General features: G+C 46.5%; 1 protein-coding gene across 1 annotated transcript in view; it reads left to right on the top strand.

Moving 5' to 3' along the window:
* Tshz3 (teashirt zinc finger homeobox 3) overlaps positions 1-5,943 on the top strand; it is a 74,085-nt gene extending 68,142 nt beyond the window's left edge. The window contains exon 2 of the mRNA XM_020153281.2: positions 1,138-5,943. Coding sequence (XP_020008870.1) covers positions 1,138-4,346 — 3,209 coding nt within the window. The 3' untranslated portion in view covers positions 4,347-5,943. The remainder of the gene's footprint in view (positions 1-1,137) is intronic.
* The last annotated feature ends 11,416 nt before the right edge of the window (positions 5,944-17,359 follow it).

Here is a 17,359-nt window from a genome sequence, read left to right on the forward strand (position 1 = left end):
CCATCAGGTCTTACTCAGCTCATGGTACCACCTGAGTCACAGAATACAAAAGAATGGGGAAAAAAAAATCACTGGGTCCCATTAACATGAATGGGCTTTGCATATTCTAGAACCCCAGCTGCCTGGCCCTGGCCTCCACCTGCTCAGGAATGTGTACTGGATTTCCATCACTTCAGTTCCATTGCCTCCAGAAAGACAGGATCCCCACTGGATGCTCAGGAAGCTCAGTAAATATTGACAAAGTAATCTAAAGAGCAAACACTTTGACATTTGTAAGGTCCATTGGAAGGTCTTGTATATATTTATACAGCAGGAATGAACACGGCATACCAAATTTCCTGCACTTGTTCTGACATAATTCTGCATGGAGTTGTATGTGTGTGTGCGCGTGGGTGGCTGACCATGGCTGGGCGTCTACTTGGGGGAGATGGGGCCAGCCGACATGGGGTGGGAGCAGGTCAGGGTCTTCCCTCTCAACCAGAATACACTAACCCCTGTCCCTACTAGGAAGCTTAACTCTGGAGGTTATAGGAGACTTGCTTTTCCAGAAGAAAGAAACCACCAAGCCTTGTTTTTAATTGAGTACACTTAGTGTAACTTTCTTTTTTCCTTCATAAAAATATTTTGTTGATGCTTTTGCACCTTATATTTATTAAAGATTGAGCCTCAAAAATGTAATGAGTAAAAAATGCTTGCTTAATTTCAATAGTGAATCTGTCTGGTAAGAACTGCATTAGGACCAGGAGAAGCATAAGACATTAATTGACAGACAGGAACTGTTGTCTCTGAGGTTGATACAAGTAATTTATTATTTCAGAAGTGAATGCCACCTGCAGAATGTGCTTCATTAATTTCAAATTTAGTTTTAATTTCAAGCTGTTGCCCCTTGAGAAGAATAAGGTGGCAAATTATGTTTGAAGAGCAGATTTTTTTTGTTGTTGTTCCAAAGAAGCACCACATTTTAACTATTTAATTTTGCAAATAAATGTGCCCACCTCCTTCACTGCTTCTGTGAGACCCAAGAATGTAGTCTATCTCTGATCAATGCTTACTAATGCTTCTTTCTCTCTCTCTCCTTCTTCTTTCTCTCTTCTTTCTCCTGCCTGTGTCCCCCGTTCCCACGTGTTATCACGGTAGCCTATGTTTCTGATGAGTTAAAGGCGGCTGCCCTGGTAGAGGAAGACATAGACCCAGAAGAGCACACGACAGATGGCGAACCCTCGGCCAAGTACATGTGCCAGGAGAAGGAGCTCACCAAGACTTGCCCCAGCTACCAGAACTCCCCGGCGGCTGAGTTTTCTAGCCACGAAATGGACAGCGAGTCGCACATCAGTGAGACCAGTGACCGAATGGCTGACTTTGAAAGCAGTTCCATCAAGAACGAAGAAGAGACCAAGGAGGTCACAGCTCCCCTGGAGGACACAACCGTGTCGGACAGCCTGGAGCAAATGAAGGCCGTGTATAACAATTTCTTGTCCAACTCCTACTGGTCCAACCTCAGCCTCAACCTGCACCAGCCCTCCTCAGAGAAGAATGCAGGTGGCAGCAGCAGCAGTAGCAGCAGCAGCAGCAGCAGCTGTGGCAGTGGCAGCTTCGACTGGCACCAGAGCGCCATGGCCAAGACTTTGCAACAGGTGTCACAGAGCCGGATGCTGCCCGAGCCCAGTCTCTTCAGCACCGTGCAGCTGTATCGCCAGAGCAGCAAACTCTATGGATCTATCTTTACGGGAGCCAGCAAGTTCCGCTGTAAAGATTGCAGTGCTGCCTACGACACCCTGGTGGAGCTGACCGTGCACATGAACGAGACCGGGCACTACCGCGATGACAACCACGAGACGGATAACAACAACCCCAAGCGATGGTCGAAGCCTCGCAAGCGTTCCTTGCTGGAGATGGAGGGGAAGGAGGATGCACAGAAGGTACTTAAGTGCATGTACTGTGGTCACTCCTTCGAGTCTCTGCAGGACTTAAGTGTGCATATGATCAAAACGAAACACTACCAAAAAGTGCCTCTGAAGGAACCCGTCACACCTGTCGCCACCAAAATCATTCCCACCACTCGGAAGAAAACATCCCTGGAGCTGGAACTCCCAAGCTCCCCGGATTCCACTGGTGGGACCCCCAAAGCCACCATGGCAGACACCAGCGATGCACTACAGAAGAACTCCAACCCCTACATTACACCAAATAATCGGTACGGCCACCAGAACGGGGCCAGCTACGCGTGGCACTTTGAGGCACGGAAGTCACAGATCCTGAAGTGCATGGAGTGTGGCAGCTCCCACGACACACTGCAGGAGCTCACAGCCCATATGATGGTCACCGGCCACTTTATCAAGGTCACTAACTCAGCCATGAAGAAAGGCAAGCCCATAATGGAGACGCCTGTCACACCCACCATCACTACCTTGCTGGATGAGAAGGTACAGTCGGTGCCCCTGGCAGCCACCACTTTCACATCCCCCTCCAACACACCTGCGAGTGTCTCCCCAAAACTAAATATAGAGGTCAAGAAAGAAGTTGACAAGGACAGAGCGGTCACAGAGGAGAAGCCCAAGGAAGAGAAACCCAGCGAGGAAGAGGAAAAGTATGGCATCTCTTCCAAGTACCATTATTTGACTGAAAATGACTTAGAAGAGAACCCCAAGGGTGGTTTGGACATCCTGAAATCGCTAGAAAACACGGTGACATCCGCCATCAACAAGGCCCAGAATGGCACCCCCAGCTGGGGGGGCTACCCCAGCATCCATGCTGCCTATCAGCTCCCTAACATGATGAAGCTGTCCCTAGGCTCCTCTGGCAAAAGCACACCCTTAAAACCCATGTTTGGGAACAGCGAGATTGTGTCCCCCACAAAATCCCAGACCCTGGTCTCTCCACCCAACAGCCAGACCTCCCCAATGCCCAAGACCAACTTCCACGCCATGGAAGAGCTGGTGAAAAAAGTCACCGAGAAAGTTGCCAAAGTCGAGGAGAAAATGAAAGAACCAGAGGGCAAGCTCTCTCCTCCACCCAAGCGGGCCACTCCCTCCCCTTGCAGCAGCGAGCTCAGTGAGCCCATCAAGATGGAGGCAGCCAGTGACGGGGGCTTTAAAAGCCAGGAGAGCAGCCCCAGCCCCCCGAGGGATGGCTGCAAGGAAGGGAGCCCCGTGGCAGAGCCGGTGGAGAATGGCAAGGAGCTGGTGAAACCCCTGGGCAGCGGCCTGGGTGGCAGCACGGCCATCATCACTGAGCATCCTCCAGAGCAGCCTTTTGTGAACCCTCTGAGTGCCCTGCAGTCAGTAATGAACCTCCACCTGGGCAAGGCGGCCAAGCCCTCGCTGCCAGCACTGGACCCTATGAGTATGCTTTTCAAGATGAGTAACAGCCTGGCTGAGAAGGCAGCCGTGGCCACCCCGCCACCCCTCCAGGCCAAGAAGGCTGACCACCTGGACCGCTATTTCTACCATGTGAGCAACGACCAGCCCATAGATCTGACGAAAGGCAAGAGTGACAAAGTCTGCTCTTTGGGTTCAGGGCTTTTGTCCCCCACGTCCACATCCCCGGCAACCTCCTCAACCACGATGACAACGGCGAAGACATCTGCCGTCGTATCGTTCATGTCAAACTCGCCTCTGCGCGAGAACGCCTTGTCAGATATCTCTGATATGCTGAAGAACTTGACAGAGAGCCACACGTCAAAATCCTCCACTCCTTCCAGCATCTCCGAGAAGTCTGACATTGACGGGGCCACCCTGGAGGAGGCCGAGGAGTCGACGCCCGCACAGAAGAGGAAAGGCCGCCAATCCAACTGGAACCCCCAGCACCTGCTGATCCTCCAAGCCCAGTTTGCAGCCAGCCTGCGACAGACCTCGGAGGGGAAGTATATCATGTCAGACCTGAGTCCTCAGGAGCGCATGCACATCTCCAGGTTCACCGGCCTCTCCATGACCACCATCAGCCACTGGCTGGCCAACGTGAAGTACCAGCTTCGAAGGACAGGAGGAACAAAGTTCCTTAAAAACTTGGACACCGGTCACCCCGTGTTTTTTTGTAATGACTGTGCATCACAAATCAGGACTCCTTCCACGTACATCAGTCACTTAGAGTCACATCTAGGCTTCCGGCTACGAGACTTATCCAAATTGTCCACCGAACAGATTAACAATCAGATAGCACAAACCAAGTCACCATCAGACAAACTGGTGACGTCCTCCCCGGAGGAGGACCTGGGGACCTCCTATCAGTGTAAGCTGTGCAACCGGACTTTTGCCAGCAAGCATGCAGTTAAACTTCACCTTAGCAAAACGCACGGGAAGTCACCAGAAGACCACCTTCTGTATGTGTCCGAGCTGGAGAAGCAGTAGCATCTGCTTCCCATGCACAGGACTGTGGCTTGCTTAGAGGGACACTGTGGAAGGCACGTTGAGGCCCCCCGTCTTGTTCTTGGCACACGTTCTTACGTTAACTGCAGAGACTCACTCTGGGCTGGACTGTTTTGTATAACTGTACAGTATTTAATAGAGGTGCATAATCGGCTATTGTTACTGGTAAAATATAAAGGTTTAAAACGCAGTGGTAAGTGTTTGGAACTTTGTGTAAATGGGATTTAGTGTGAACCCCCTTCTCCCTCCTCCCCCCACCCCGATGCTTCAAGCTGCATGCATTAACAGTTTAATTAAGCATTTATAATAAAAGCGGGCACACTTTTTCCACGAGACTTGAGTGTGCTGGCGTTTCTCACCCCTTTCATCTTTAGCCCTCTGAGTACTTTGAAAGCACTTTTGCATTAATTTGGTTAAAAAAAAACAAAATAATAACAATAATAATGTATGAAGCTCTGTTTTTGAAACTCCTTACCAGCTTGGTTAAAATGAATAATAATACAAACCTCCATTTATGCAGGTCTGCAGGGGTATAACACGCCTTGAAATTTAAAAGAACATTATTTTCACATTGAAACATAGATGTATATATTGTATAGATTCCAGACTCTTATGGAAAAATGTGATTGTGGTTAAATGATCTTTTTCTTTTTTTTTTTTGCATTTATAGAAACAGTGTTTTATGTTCCTGCTATGCGCTGGGCAGAAGCTGTGCCTATGTAATATTGTATATTTCCTTTTCTTTTTCTTTTTTAAAGTCTATGGTTGTTTTTTTTTTACATGCAAACATTGTAAATTATACAGAAAATACCACAGATAGCATTTATAAAGTATACAAAAACATTATTGCAAAGCAAAGTATGATTGTTTGTTTTGCTATACAGTACATCTATATTGATAGAGGTTCATGTTTAAATTATACGTATTTATTAGTGTCATATTAGCATTTGTTTCGAAGCCAGGAAGTCCATCCCTGGCAGGCATCAGAAACTATTTTGCACATGATTTTTAAAGGTATTTATTAGAAATTAAAGAACGCTCAAAATCAACTCAGTGCTCAAAGGGTTAAGTCTATTTGAAAAGGAAAAAAAAAAAAAAACCAGAACAACAACAAAAAGAACTTGTACTGTATTTCTTAAACATTGATCAAGCCTTTAAAATGTTTGTACTGTAATACTTTGCTTAAAAAAAGTCACGAGGCGTTCTGTGATTTCCCACCTATCTTGGTTGTGATTTCATATTGTATGATGCCTTTTTATTTCCATTGGTAACTTTGTTTTGTTCTTTCTAATTATTCTCCCAAGATCCCACACTGCAGTTTTATCTTTAGGTTTATGAAAGGTAACCCCTGGTTACCAGCTCTCCAAGTCATTCCGTTCTCCATTTTTGGCAGTTTATTTGCAGTAACTGACAGCTGACGCCATATGAGAACCTATGTATAAAATATCGACATGTAAGCAACACAGACACCGAACATACTCTGTGCCCTGTTTTGTTGTTGACAATGAAACACCATTATGTGACTCTTCATATAACCCTTTTTTCTACGGCAGCATTAAAATTGTCTTTTTTGCTATAATTTTGTGTTGCGTTCACAATTATGTCTGAAATGTGCTACAGCTAACGGGCACATTAAAATTAAATTGTATGCGATCTGTTTATGCCTGAGTTGGTTGCTGTGTCTGCCAGGTGCCGGCAGTTGGAGGCCACACGTAAATCAGGAGAGTTTCTGTGAACTTTGGTGTTTGCAGAGCAGAGAGCACTTAGAGAGAGGCGGCTGGTTTAGAATTTCCCCCAGGAATAAGAATTGGAAAGAAAGGAAACATGCACACTTGAGCTTAGACTTCCTGTGGGGAGGGGAGAAAAAAATGACATTCTAAAATTGCTGACTGTCAGAGCTTCTGGTCACACACAGGTGACCCTCTCTGGAGGCGCTTGGATTTCGTCTCCCTTCTGGATGCATAGAAGTCATAGGGTCCTGAAATTGATAGAGAAAGATTTGGGAGCTTCTGTGCATGGTGCTAAATTCCTACTGACTTAGGGTTTCTGAATAGCAGCAAGCAGAGCCTATGTTGGGTGTTGGGATTTTGGAGTCCCCGGCTCTTCCCTTGTGCTAAAGCAAGCAGAGATAACAAGCTGGGGGAGCGGGTACAGGAGGAGACTGAACCCATCCACGGGAGGAGGGGGAGCCATTTATATGATAATCACAAGCTTTTATTGGGCATTGGCAAATCATGCCAACAAACCCTGGGAACATGTTGTAAAATTGTAAAATACCTTTATTGCTGTATTCAAACTACTCTTGCAATTTTGCAGAATCGGAGCTGCTAACCTAGAATTATACAAATGAGAGATGTGTTCCATTCGTGTAATACATAAAACACCTCAACTTGAAGGAAAAAAAGTACTCTTTTATTAAAAATTTAAATTAAGTCCTTTCTGAGATGTTCGGCAACACGCCCACAGTTTCTCTGCTCTTCTCCACCCCTTTTTGTCAAGACAAGTGCAAGTGTTCCCTGTACTCTATTTTCTCTCAGCAATCCATCTCTCCCTCTCTGAGATTTTTAGAGAGAACCTCACTGGAGTTTAAAATGGGCTTTTTGGCAGGTAGTGTGGTGCCATTCTGCTCTTGCCTTGTGATGCGGGCACACACGGGCTCTCCGAAGAGTGGCTGGAAAGAGCTTTCTCCTGTGGGTTCACCATAGCCATCTCCACTGTGGCAAGCCCTGTCCCTCTCTGATCAGTTCTTTGCCCTGCCTGCCTCTACCTGGGAAGAGCTCAGGGATACATCCATTTCCCTGGGGGATCATCTCCCCCTCAGAACCTGGCTCAGGGGACAGACACCCTCCCCTCCCCCCCACCCCATGCCTTTCTTGCTGTCACATCCCAAAGCCCAGATTTTCACTCTTGAATTTTTCACAGGTTAAATATAGCATCAGTTTATTAGAATCCAAAGTCCTGCATCTAACAGATTAAACTGACAACGCTTCTATCACCATGTGGCTTGAAGGGAGAGAGGGGATTCGTAATATTGATGGCAGTCCTTTCTTTAGAGTTGGAAGACGGACCCAATGGTGCCCATCTTCTCCTCACCCCACTACCCAGGATTATCTTCAGGGCATTTCCATTTGGGGGAGGGGGGAGAATTGAGGACTGATGACCAAGTAGGTAGCAACATAGACTGCCCACTTGGCACCTTGCACTCAGCCAGGAAAGGACTGCTCATCTTAATCGGGACCTGGAGTTAATTTCATCTCCAAGAAAACATCATAACTAGACAGTTGAGGCTGCCAGCCTTGACTGTAAACCTCATTTGATACCATGACAGTCCCCTTAGCATGCAGCTTAGGGGTGGGGCTAATTGGGGTGCCCTCACCCACTTGGAAACGTGGAACCTATTTCCCCCAAAGTCACCAAACCCTGACCGGGCTAAAGAGAGAGCCACTCGCAGGAAGAGCTTTCCACTCTTAGACCAGCATGGCCCCAAGATCAGAGAGAACCATCTGAAGTTGAATTCCAAGTCACATGCTCTATGACTGTTGTTGACAGAGAAGGTAAGTGCAGGAAAAACTTGGTGTCCAAGCCAGGTCTTTAAATGGGTCCTGGGAGGAAGGGGAGGATGTGACCAAGGGAGGCGGTTTTAATCACAGCTGTGTAGGTGACCCTGACCTCACCCCACCCAAACCATCTTACTGCAGTCCTCACTGTATATCTTCCAGCCATCACAGTTACCCAGTATCTTAAAATAACATTTGTGATAAATGTGCAATTTAACTAATTTATGGTGCTATGATGTGCTCAGGGCTACATGCAAGATGAAAATCTTAAATGGAGCTTGAACAGCTCGCTTCACAACAAGAAATCAATATGCCACATCTTAGCTTCTTTGCTGCAGTCAACAGTTAGCAAAAATATCAGGGATGTATCTTTAAGTTTTAGGCAGCGAGAATTCTATAATTAAACAAAATCGTACATGTAAGATAGAGAAGGACCCCATCTCCCTAGTATCTCCCTTCTATTTTCGTTCTGCAAAAGGAAAAAGAAATAAACATATTGATAAGCACCCAAGAGCTCGTCTGAAGGTGCCCTGCCTTCAGATGGAGGTAAGCGTGTCCTGCGTTGTCTGCCTGGAGAGTTCATGGCTGTCACCTCTGCATCCCCAGAAAGATTCCTTCTTCCAGCTTCGTACCACTTAGGCTAGTGTACTTTTCTGTCCCTGCCACCTGCACTTATGCCACATGGTGAGAAAATGCATAAAGAGCAAAAGCTCCATCTTGAGAAAACAGTTCTGAAGATAGAAGAGTAGAGTTGTAGGGAGACCAGAGCAAGTAAGTCTGTAGTGCCCAAGTCCAGGCTTAAATCTACTGTTTGCAGAAATATCCAAGCCACCTAATAAAATTATTATTATTTTTTTAAATCAAATGACTTTTTTTTCAAATTCATCTGCACAGTTCTTTTGAAATTGGAAAGTGCTGTTTTATTGTGTTGACTAATAGGAAAATAATACACTTTGCATTATAGGAAGCAATCATAAAAATGAAAACAGGGAAACCCCAAACCCTCTCTTCAGTAATACATACTTTAACTTTAAAATAATAGCTATTATCCTTTTAGCTAATGGAGAAATTACCATTTATACTACTCCATATAGTTATTCTTTTGGTAATAGAAACACTAACCTCCTTTCTCCCTAGGGATTTTTTAGTAAGCACGTGTAATCTTTGGCAAAGGAAACCTGAAAACACATTTCCCTTGGGGCCTCATGCCAGTCGATGCCTTTCAGCCTGCAGCTGACCTCAGGAAGAAAAGTAGACAGCCTTCCACCCAATTCCAGGGTGTGCTGGCCTTTGCAGAACACGCAGTAGTTAGCTCCAGAATCACATTCATTTGGAGAAGGCTTCAGCTCTGTCTCTTAGCATCAAGCTACTGGGAAGAAAATCTCCTCTCTGACAGAACCTACTCCCCACGTGTGTGAGGCAGCTTTGTCACAGCCAAGCGCAGGGTTTCCAGTGTCAGTGCTGAGTGGCGATCAAACACAGGGTTTTGTTTGCAGGAAGGTTGGTTATCTTCCTCCCACTCCCTTGAGTTTCCATAAGACCGATTGAGAAGCTGTTTGCCCCAGAGATGCTGTTTTTCTGTCCCTAAGGGTTTGACAGGAGTCACCCTTCTGAGAATTTGAAAGCAAGCAGACCTTGCACCGGGTTGTCTTTGTTGGTCCCAAAAGCATCTGTCTTACAGTGCCTTAGAACTAGAGACCACACTCCGGCTCCACCAAGACAGAGAATGCCAAATTGTTGGCTTGCAGCCTGACAGCCCACAATGACTGGGATAATCCCAGACAGCCAAAGACTGGCACAGTCCGGTCAAAGCCCTAGACATCAGGCACAGGTTCAATCAAAGTTAGTGTTTCCTGCAAGCTGTGAGTTTGGGTATCCAGGGCCTTTCCCACCTCTGTTCCACGAAGCTAAGTGTTTTTAAAATTAAATTCCAATGATAGAAGATGCAAGAATCTGCTTCTCCTCCCCCCATACACACACCTTTGTATAATGTCATAGACTAATATATTCCTAATAAATCATTCTTGATGAAAACAATGATAAGCAAGGTGACCCACTTCCCAGAGATTAACATCCACAATTAGCAAGCTCAGGAAACAGTATCCACTCTTATTTTCCATCTCAGCTATGCTGTCAGTCCGCAAAACAGACATGAACTGTATGTGACCATCCAAATGTAAATGAAACAAAATTAAAAGGCCAGCTCTCAAGTTGTACTAGCCACCCCTAAAGTGCTGGGTAGTCATGTGTGTCCCAGTAACTAGTCTTTTTTGGGCATCACACCCATAGAACATTCTCCCTAGAAAGTTTCATTGCACAGCGTGGTTTGTACATTATTTACAAAGCATTTTTCTAAGGAAGGGCTCTCGCTCACGCCTTAATGATGAAAGTGTGTTTACAGTCCATGGGTATTTCTAGGAATTCTTCTTTTGCCCATATGAGTACAGGCTGCATTCTCACATACTAATATCCTTGATCAAAGTCAAGGACACACATAATTAACCTTGAGCATAAAATTATAAACAGAAGTACAAGCATCAGTAGATGAAGTTGCTGATTCCCTACTGTGGATATTAGCTAGTCTCAAAACTCCAAAGCCCAAAGAGCTGGTGGTGGTGTCCATGACCTTGTTCTGCCCTTAGCTGGATGAGTCAGGCTGCCCCCTGGGCTTTTCTCTTTGCGTATATTGGCTCCATGGCTAGAGTGGGAGTCAGTCCCCTCTATGTGAGTCCTAGGAGTCCCCCCACCCCGTGACACCCCTGAAGACCCCAGCAGGTCTCTGTCTCTTCCTTTCTAGTCCCAGGCTATAGCAGGATAGCCACCCTGCTCTCCTTAAAATTAAAAAATACATAAATGGGACTTGATCACTTTGGGGGGGGTCACATTTTAAAAATTACTACATTTCAACATTTCACTTCCATTTTTTCCCCCACAGCAGAATTCCAGAGACACATTTATGGCCATCATAATTGTGAGTTAGAGATCTCTCAGGCCAAGTAAAATGAAATTACAAGAAACTGAAATCTGTTTTAATTGGAGCAGTTATGGAAAAAAGAAGTCAGAGTGGCTGCTTTTTCCTTTATGTGACCGTCTGATTCATATCTATACCTGTGTTCAGGAGCCAGGCCTGGGTAAACTTGGGCCCAGAGACAGCCAGGAGGAAGAGAGAGAGAAAGAGAGAGAATGAGGGAGGTGTGTCAGGAAGGAGTCATTTTCTGAGCTTTAAAAAAAAAAAAAATATGGAGGTACAGTCGCCGGAGTTCCGCCTCAGTGACCACAAACCCAGTCGGCAAAAGCTGAGGAACCCTGTTCCTGAAAGCTCATCAGGACTTGTCATCACTCTAATGAATATCATTTAAATTGCTTTGTATATTGGTGGAGTTTGGATGTCGATTTAATTTGTGCATGTGTTTGAGTTCTTCTGCTTGGCTAGGCTAACTGAGAAGCAGACATCTAATGAAAACTGAGTCGGTGACAGTAGGCTGCTTTCCTACCCGTTTGAAGAACGGCTGTGACAGCCCTCAAAAAAGGAAAAAAAGAAAAAAGTAGAGATGGCTGGAGAAAGTTCACTTCCTGCAGTGCCTAGGCCAGCTGGGCAGTGTGGGTCACTGTGTGGCTGGAGATGGTGCAACAACCTCTTATCTCACCTCAGCCCATCATTTGCCAGTACCTCACCGGGCCTATCGAGCAGGGATCTCAACCTGGAAATGCTCCCTTCCCTATGGTTACACGGCACACAGAAGGAATCGCTGAGGGTGGCAGCGGTACAGGTGATACTCACAGACCACCTCTCCCGAAAAGCATGTGGTCCAAGCTTCCAGATGATGCAAGGAGGTCTTTATGGTTTGGACACCCAAGGAAACAAAGCTGTTCTTCCACAGACCTTTCAACCTGACCCCAAAGGCCTGTCACAATGTTCTGAGCTGGTGGAACCAGTTCAACTCTCTCCATCAGCCACTCACCCTGTTGGTTCTTGCATGTCGCAGCCATCCTGGGAGGGAGGCAATAGAGATTTTATAGGTCCATTGGTAGATGAGCACAGTGAGGAACAAAGGCCCATCTGGCCCCACCGTGTCCAAGAGGAAGGTCAGCGGGCTGCTGTTTGCAGAAACATTGGAAAAACCAAGGCTGGGCATGATCCAGGGGTCTGGTTACTCAGATCTCTCCAGGACCCTGTTTCTGAGATGGATTTGATATTTGGCCTCTGTGTTTCCATGAGAGACTAAGTCTCAGGTCTCATGGGTTTCTGAATTCATCATGGGTCCCCTGATGCTCCAGATTCTCTTGTACAGGGGTAGTGAGCCATTAGGTGGGCCCAGGCATTGGAGAGAGCGCACAGGCCACTGCCTGTTGCTGGCCTTTCTTGTCTGCTCCTCCAGGTCTGCTCATTGTGTACACTGGCCCAGCCTTCACACCACTTCCCCCTTCTCATTACCGCTCCCTACGATGCCCTTAATATCCCCATCGCCAAGGATAGCCCATTACTCAGAAAAACGATCACGAAATAGAGCGTGTTCTGGGATCCCAGCTGCTTCCCCTGCAGCAATCTAACTACTTTCTCTCCTCCCCCACTGCATGACTCTGCTCCCAACACAAAACAAAACAAAACAAAACAAATCAAACTTAAAGTGGGGAAGAGATGGGCCCATTCTCCTAAGAGAATTTGGGGATCCACCAGAAACCTCTTGTTTTTGTACCAGCCAAGAGTTGGGTGGAGAATGGAGGGGGCAGAAGGAAATTCCAGAAGGGACGCAGTGCCTTGGGTTTGGACCTGATGAAGGCTCTGGGGGCAAAGTGGAGGAGGGAGGGGTCCAGGAGGGTGGGGCTTCTAGACCCCAAGAAGTAGTAACTGTAGGATCTATGGGGTATTGCCACCAAAGTCCATGTGGTGGTAGTGGTTGGTGTCCCTATAATGGAGGCTCATAGTTTTGTCCTGAGAGATCTCTGAAGAGTTCCTGAGCGTCTGGACATGGGGGACACTGGCAGGTCTCTTTGGACCCTGGCTACCTCCCAGGATGGGGTGGGCTGTCATTGAGGATCTGTGCATATTAGCTGGGCAGCACCCATTATGAGAAAGGGAAGTGGCCTTGAGTGTGAAGTCCAGGTAGAGAAAGGAGGTGTGCACAGGACACAGCAATGTGCATTCAAGGAGACAGGGCGGCCACCAAAGAGGCTCAAATCCTGCATCTTGTAGTAGCCTGGCTGGAAGATGGACTTTGGGTGGGATGAGTGTGAGCTGGACCTTAAAGGGCGGATGAAACGTGTGATGACAGTCAGGGCACAGACAGGCAGTAGAGGACTTGCCCTCTCCTTGGTGGAAACACATGCTTTGCAGACTTCCTGGCTGAGTTTTGAGATGGGAGACCAATGGCATAGCCTATACAACATAAGCAGTGCCTTCTGTATGGTCTACAGTGAGGCACTGATAGAACCATTTTAATGACAGATGCTTTTTTGTTGTTTTTGTTATTCTGTCCCAGGGCCTCTCACCTGGGTGATTTTCTAGGACTTTACAGCACAGCTTTTGGGCCTTTGGGGGACAGTAGATTTTTGTTTGTTTGTTTGAAAGAGAAATAGACTCACTCCATAGGAGAACATGCGTGTGGGCACAGACTTACATTTGCTAATGGATGGAAGGTGTGGGGGCTCCCTGAAGTCACTCACAAGCCCTAGTGACAGATGTCAGTTAGCAGAGGCTGCTATCATCCAGAACTTGTAACTCATAGGACACTGGGTAGCGAGGCGCTCTTAGCAAGATGCTGTCAGCAAGAACTGGCCCAGGACCTTAAGCCAGAAAAGGAATTTTGTTTCATGTAGCTGAAGTTTGGGAGTAAAGGGCTTCAGGAACAGTGGGATCTAAGGACTTGCTCTCAATGATGTCATCAGGGACCTGTCCCTCTGCCCTTTTTCTCCTTCTTCTTCTTCTTCTCCTCTTTTTCCTTCTCCTCCCCTTCCCCCCTCTCCCTCCCCTTTTCCCTCTCCCTTTCCTTCTTTTTTCCCTGCCTCCTCTCTCCCTCCATTCCTCCCTCCCCATTTCTCTCTCTCTCCCTCTCCCACCCCAGGTTTGATTTGCCCTTTTTTGGCTCAATAACCTTGAAGGGAAAAGAGCTTCCCCTCACATCTAGGTCGAGGGCCTGGTGAGGGCTCTCGTTGGCCCACATTCCAACACCCACCACCGTCCCTCTGATCAGGCTGTTCTCATGATGGACTGGACACTGTGCCCTCCTTCGTGGGCTAGAAGTATGCTAGGGTGGGCAGTGCTGACCCACGGAAGTGCTTGGCACTCTCTTCTTAAGGTACAGTTGAAGGCCAACCCTCTAGGGACAGAGTGGCCTTGTCTATATAAGGCTGGTCTCCCTGTTTATTGTCACTTATCCAGGCCCTGATATGGCCATGGAGTAGAATTTACTGGAAAGAGGATTCTTCACCTGTTGGTTCTGTCTCCTTGGCACCTGAACTGAACAGAGAGTATTTGCCTGCTGGGGATGACAAAGTGTGGCCTGTAGGCTGAATACAACCCACAGACTTATTTGCTTTGAGAGAAACCGTTTAACAAAAAGACCAGAAAAACTTTAATTCATAGTCAATCTTTGAAAATTGGGATATTTTATACCACAGTTGGATTTCTGTCACGTCCACATGCCACATTCCTATGTGACAGCAGGTGGCCAGAGTGGCACAGCAGCTGCACAGTTATACAGGGCCTTGGCTGTCTTCTTGGCCTCTGTCCCTTCTGCTTGCCATTGGCCTTGTAGACTGGGCCTCTCCAGCAGCAGACACTGGGACACGTGGATGAGGGTTTGAGAGCAGTCACCCTATGTACAGGTGATCTGCAAAGTATGGATAGGAGGGTGACAGTGACAGAGAAAAGGAGAAGAAGCCAACTCCTAATGTGTTAAATAGCAAGATGACGGAGCATCACAAGCTTAAGGTTGGCCTGGGTGGCCTAGCGAGACTCAGTCTCACAGCAAAACAAAGCAAAGAGGAAGCTAGTTGCCACAGTGGGCAATGAAGTCAGTCTCCTAAAAACCTCCGTGGAACTGTACAGAGATGAAATCTCTGGGTGGCCTGGTCACAGAGTAAGACAAATGAGGATCCACGAACTCCCACCACCAGCCAAGGATGGGTAGAACCTGCTTCCACAGCTACAGGGCTGAAGTAGGAAGCTGTTGACCCACAGGGTGATGGTGGAGAAGGAAGGATGGGATGAGGTGTGGATGGTGCCGTCACACCACTGTGTTAAACCATCCAAGTCCACCCCTCAACCTGCACTGCAGTAGGAACTTACTCAAAGTGTCCTCTTTGACCCAGTGGCAAAGGTCATGGCCAGAAGGAGTGACTCATCCAAGGTAATTCTTGAAGTCAGTTGCAGAGCTGGGCCTGGAGCTCTGACCTCCCCTTCTTTGCCTGCTGTTCCCCCTAACTCTGTGCTACGTATTCCAGAGACTGCGGAGTCCTGCATGCCTCACTCATCCATTTTATTTTATTTAGTTATTGAATTATTTACTTATTTCTATGTTTATCACCCAGCTAGTTGCAGAGATAATTTAGAGCTCTGTTAAGCTCATTGCTTGCATTATTGCTGGCTAGAAACAAGGAGACAGGAGTAGGGACCACAATAAATGGGGGACCCACAGGAGCTGTGAGACATGGGAACCAGATAGCTGGCTGCAGAGCCCCACTTCCTCTCTTCTCTTGGCCTCTCAAATGACATCAGGCAGGAAGTGGCTCCCTATAGGAAGTTCCTCTCACAGGAAGTCCTGCACTTGGCACAGAGTACGTCTTGCCCTATCCAGCCAGCCAGAGGGCCAGGGAAGACCTTTTCCTTTGTACCTTTGTCTGTTCCTTGGACTTTCTGCTGAGCAGGTGGCTGTGGGTAGCAAGTGACGAGGGTAGACGTCTCTTACGGTTGGATGCAAGTCTGCCCAGGCTCAACGTCTTTCTTTCATGATGCCATTGCTTTGAGTGATCTGTCCTTCCTCCGTGACAGTAACTGTCATAAAGTTAGTGTCACAATCCACATGGATTATAATAGAGTCAAAGTGGATATAACCGCCATGAGAATTAAAAGGTGAGTTCCCAGTCCCTGTCCCCTCAAGACAGCATGTGGGGGACCCTGCTAAGCTGCAGAGGTTGCCATTCTGAATTATTCCTTCCCTGGGAGGGAATAGCCTTCCACCACCCTTCCCAGAGCCACCTGTGCTGCTCGTTTCTGCTCACCCAAGACGTCCATGCCAGTACTCCAATCAATTAGTCCTGAGAAATGGACAAAGGGGGTCACAGGAAATTAATTTCATTTGGATTTTCTCTCTCGAGGCCCTGCCTGGCAGCCAGCTCTCCCAACACCCACATGTCCCCAGCCCAACTGCTCTGTCCATCAGCTCTTGTCCGAGTTGACTATTCATTTTATGTATTTTAATTTGGGCAGAACATTTATTTGGCTTAAATTTCCTTTTCGGGGGTTGGAATGTGCCTTCCACACACAAGCAGAGATGATCTGCTTGAATTTCGTCAGAAGGAGTTTAGTTTACAAAGATAGTAACTGAGCTATTAAAACCAACAACCCCTTTTAAAGCAAACAGACCATTAAAATATAGGAACAGTTTATGGCATAAATAAAATTGAGGATATAGATTATTTAAAGATAAGATTTTCAAGAAACAGGGATAAAAAACATTTAAATAATTTCTCCACGATATATATATATATTTTTTTTACAAAGTGAACTTGAGCATGCAAATGCATTTTTTTTTTAAAGCACAGAAAGACATTAAAAACCTATCTTACTAGGAACAGCATACAAAAAAGGCTCGACTTTTCCTTCTTGGTCTGTACATCATTTCTAAGGGGTGACATGGGAGGGGAGAGGGTGGCAGGAACTATTTGAATTCATAAATGACAGATTTTACCCAGCTCGTAAAGCTACATTGTGGAAAAAGAAGCAGAATTTCACTTCTAGATCATTCTCCCAAGCTGAGTGACAGATACAATAATTTCGTCCATTAGTCCGATCCATTGTCTTTCTTTAGCACAGAAGTACTGTACCAGGGAGGTAGATTTCCACTGCTATGCATATTTTAAGGCTTATTTGGCAATACGAGTAAAGCTAAAAGTAGCCTCTTAATCTAATTAATTGACATTTCTGAATCTTGCTTTCACAACAACACATGGTTTCATGTTCTGGGTTTTAGCACTTGTCAAGCGTTTTTGGAGAATGTTTTGGTCAGAATGACAAGATAATTTGTGACTGAGGCTCCAAGCTAGAGAAGTGTTTAAGGCTATAATGATTTATTATCATCACAGAATAACTAAATTTACAAAGTGTTTCATCAGAATTTTTGAAATAAGTTTGCCACCATAGGAGAAAGCATGGAGTTGGGGGTGGGCCCGAGCTGGGAGACACAGGGAAAGGCTCAGACTTCATATACAAACTCAGCC

This window comes from Castor canadensis, chromosome 16, assembly GCF_047511655.1.
Source record: "Castor canadensis chromosome 16, mCasCan1.hap1v2, whole genome shotgun sequence".
Lineage (NCBI taxonomy): Eukaryota > Metazoa > Chordata > Mammalia > Rodentia > Castoridae > Castor > Castor canadensis.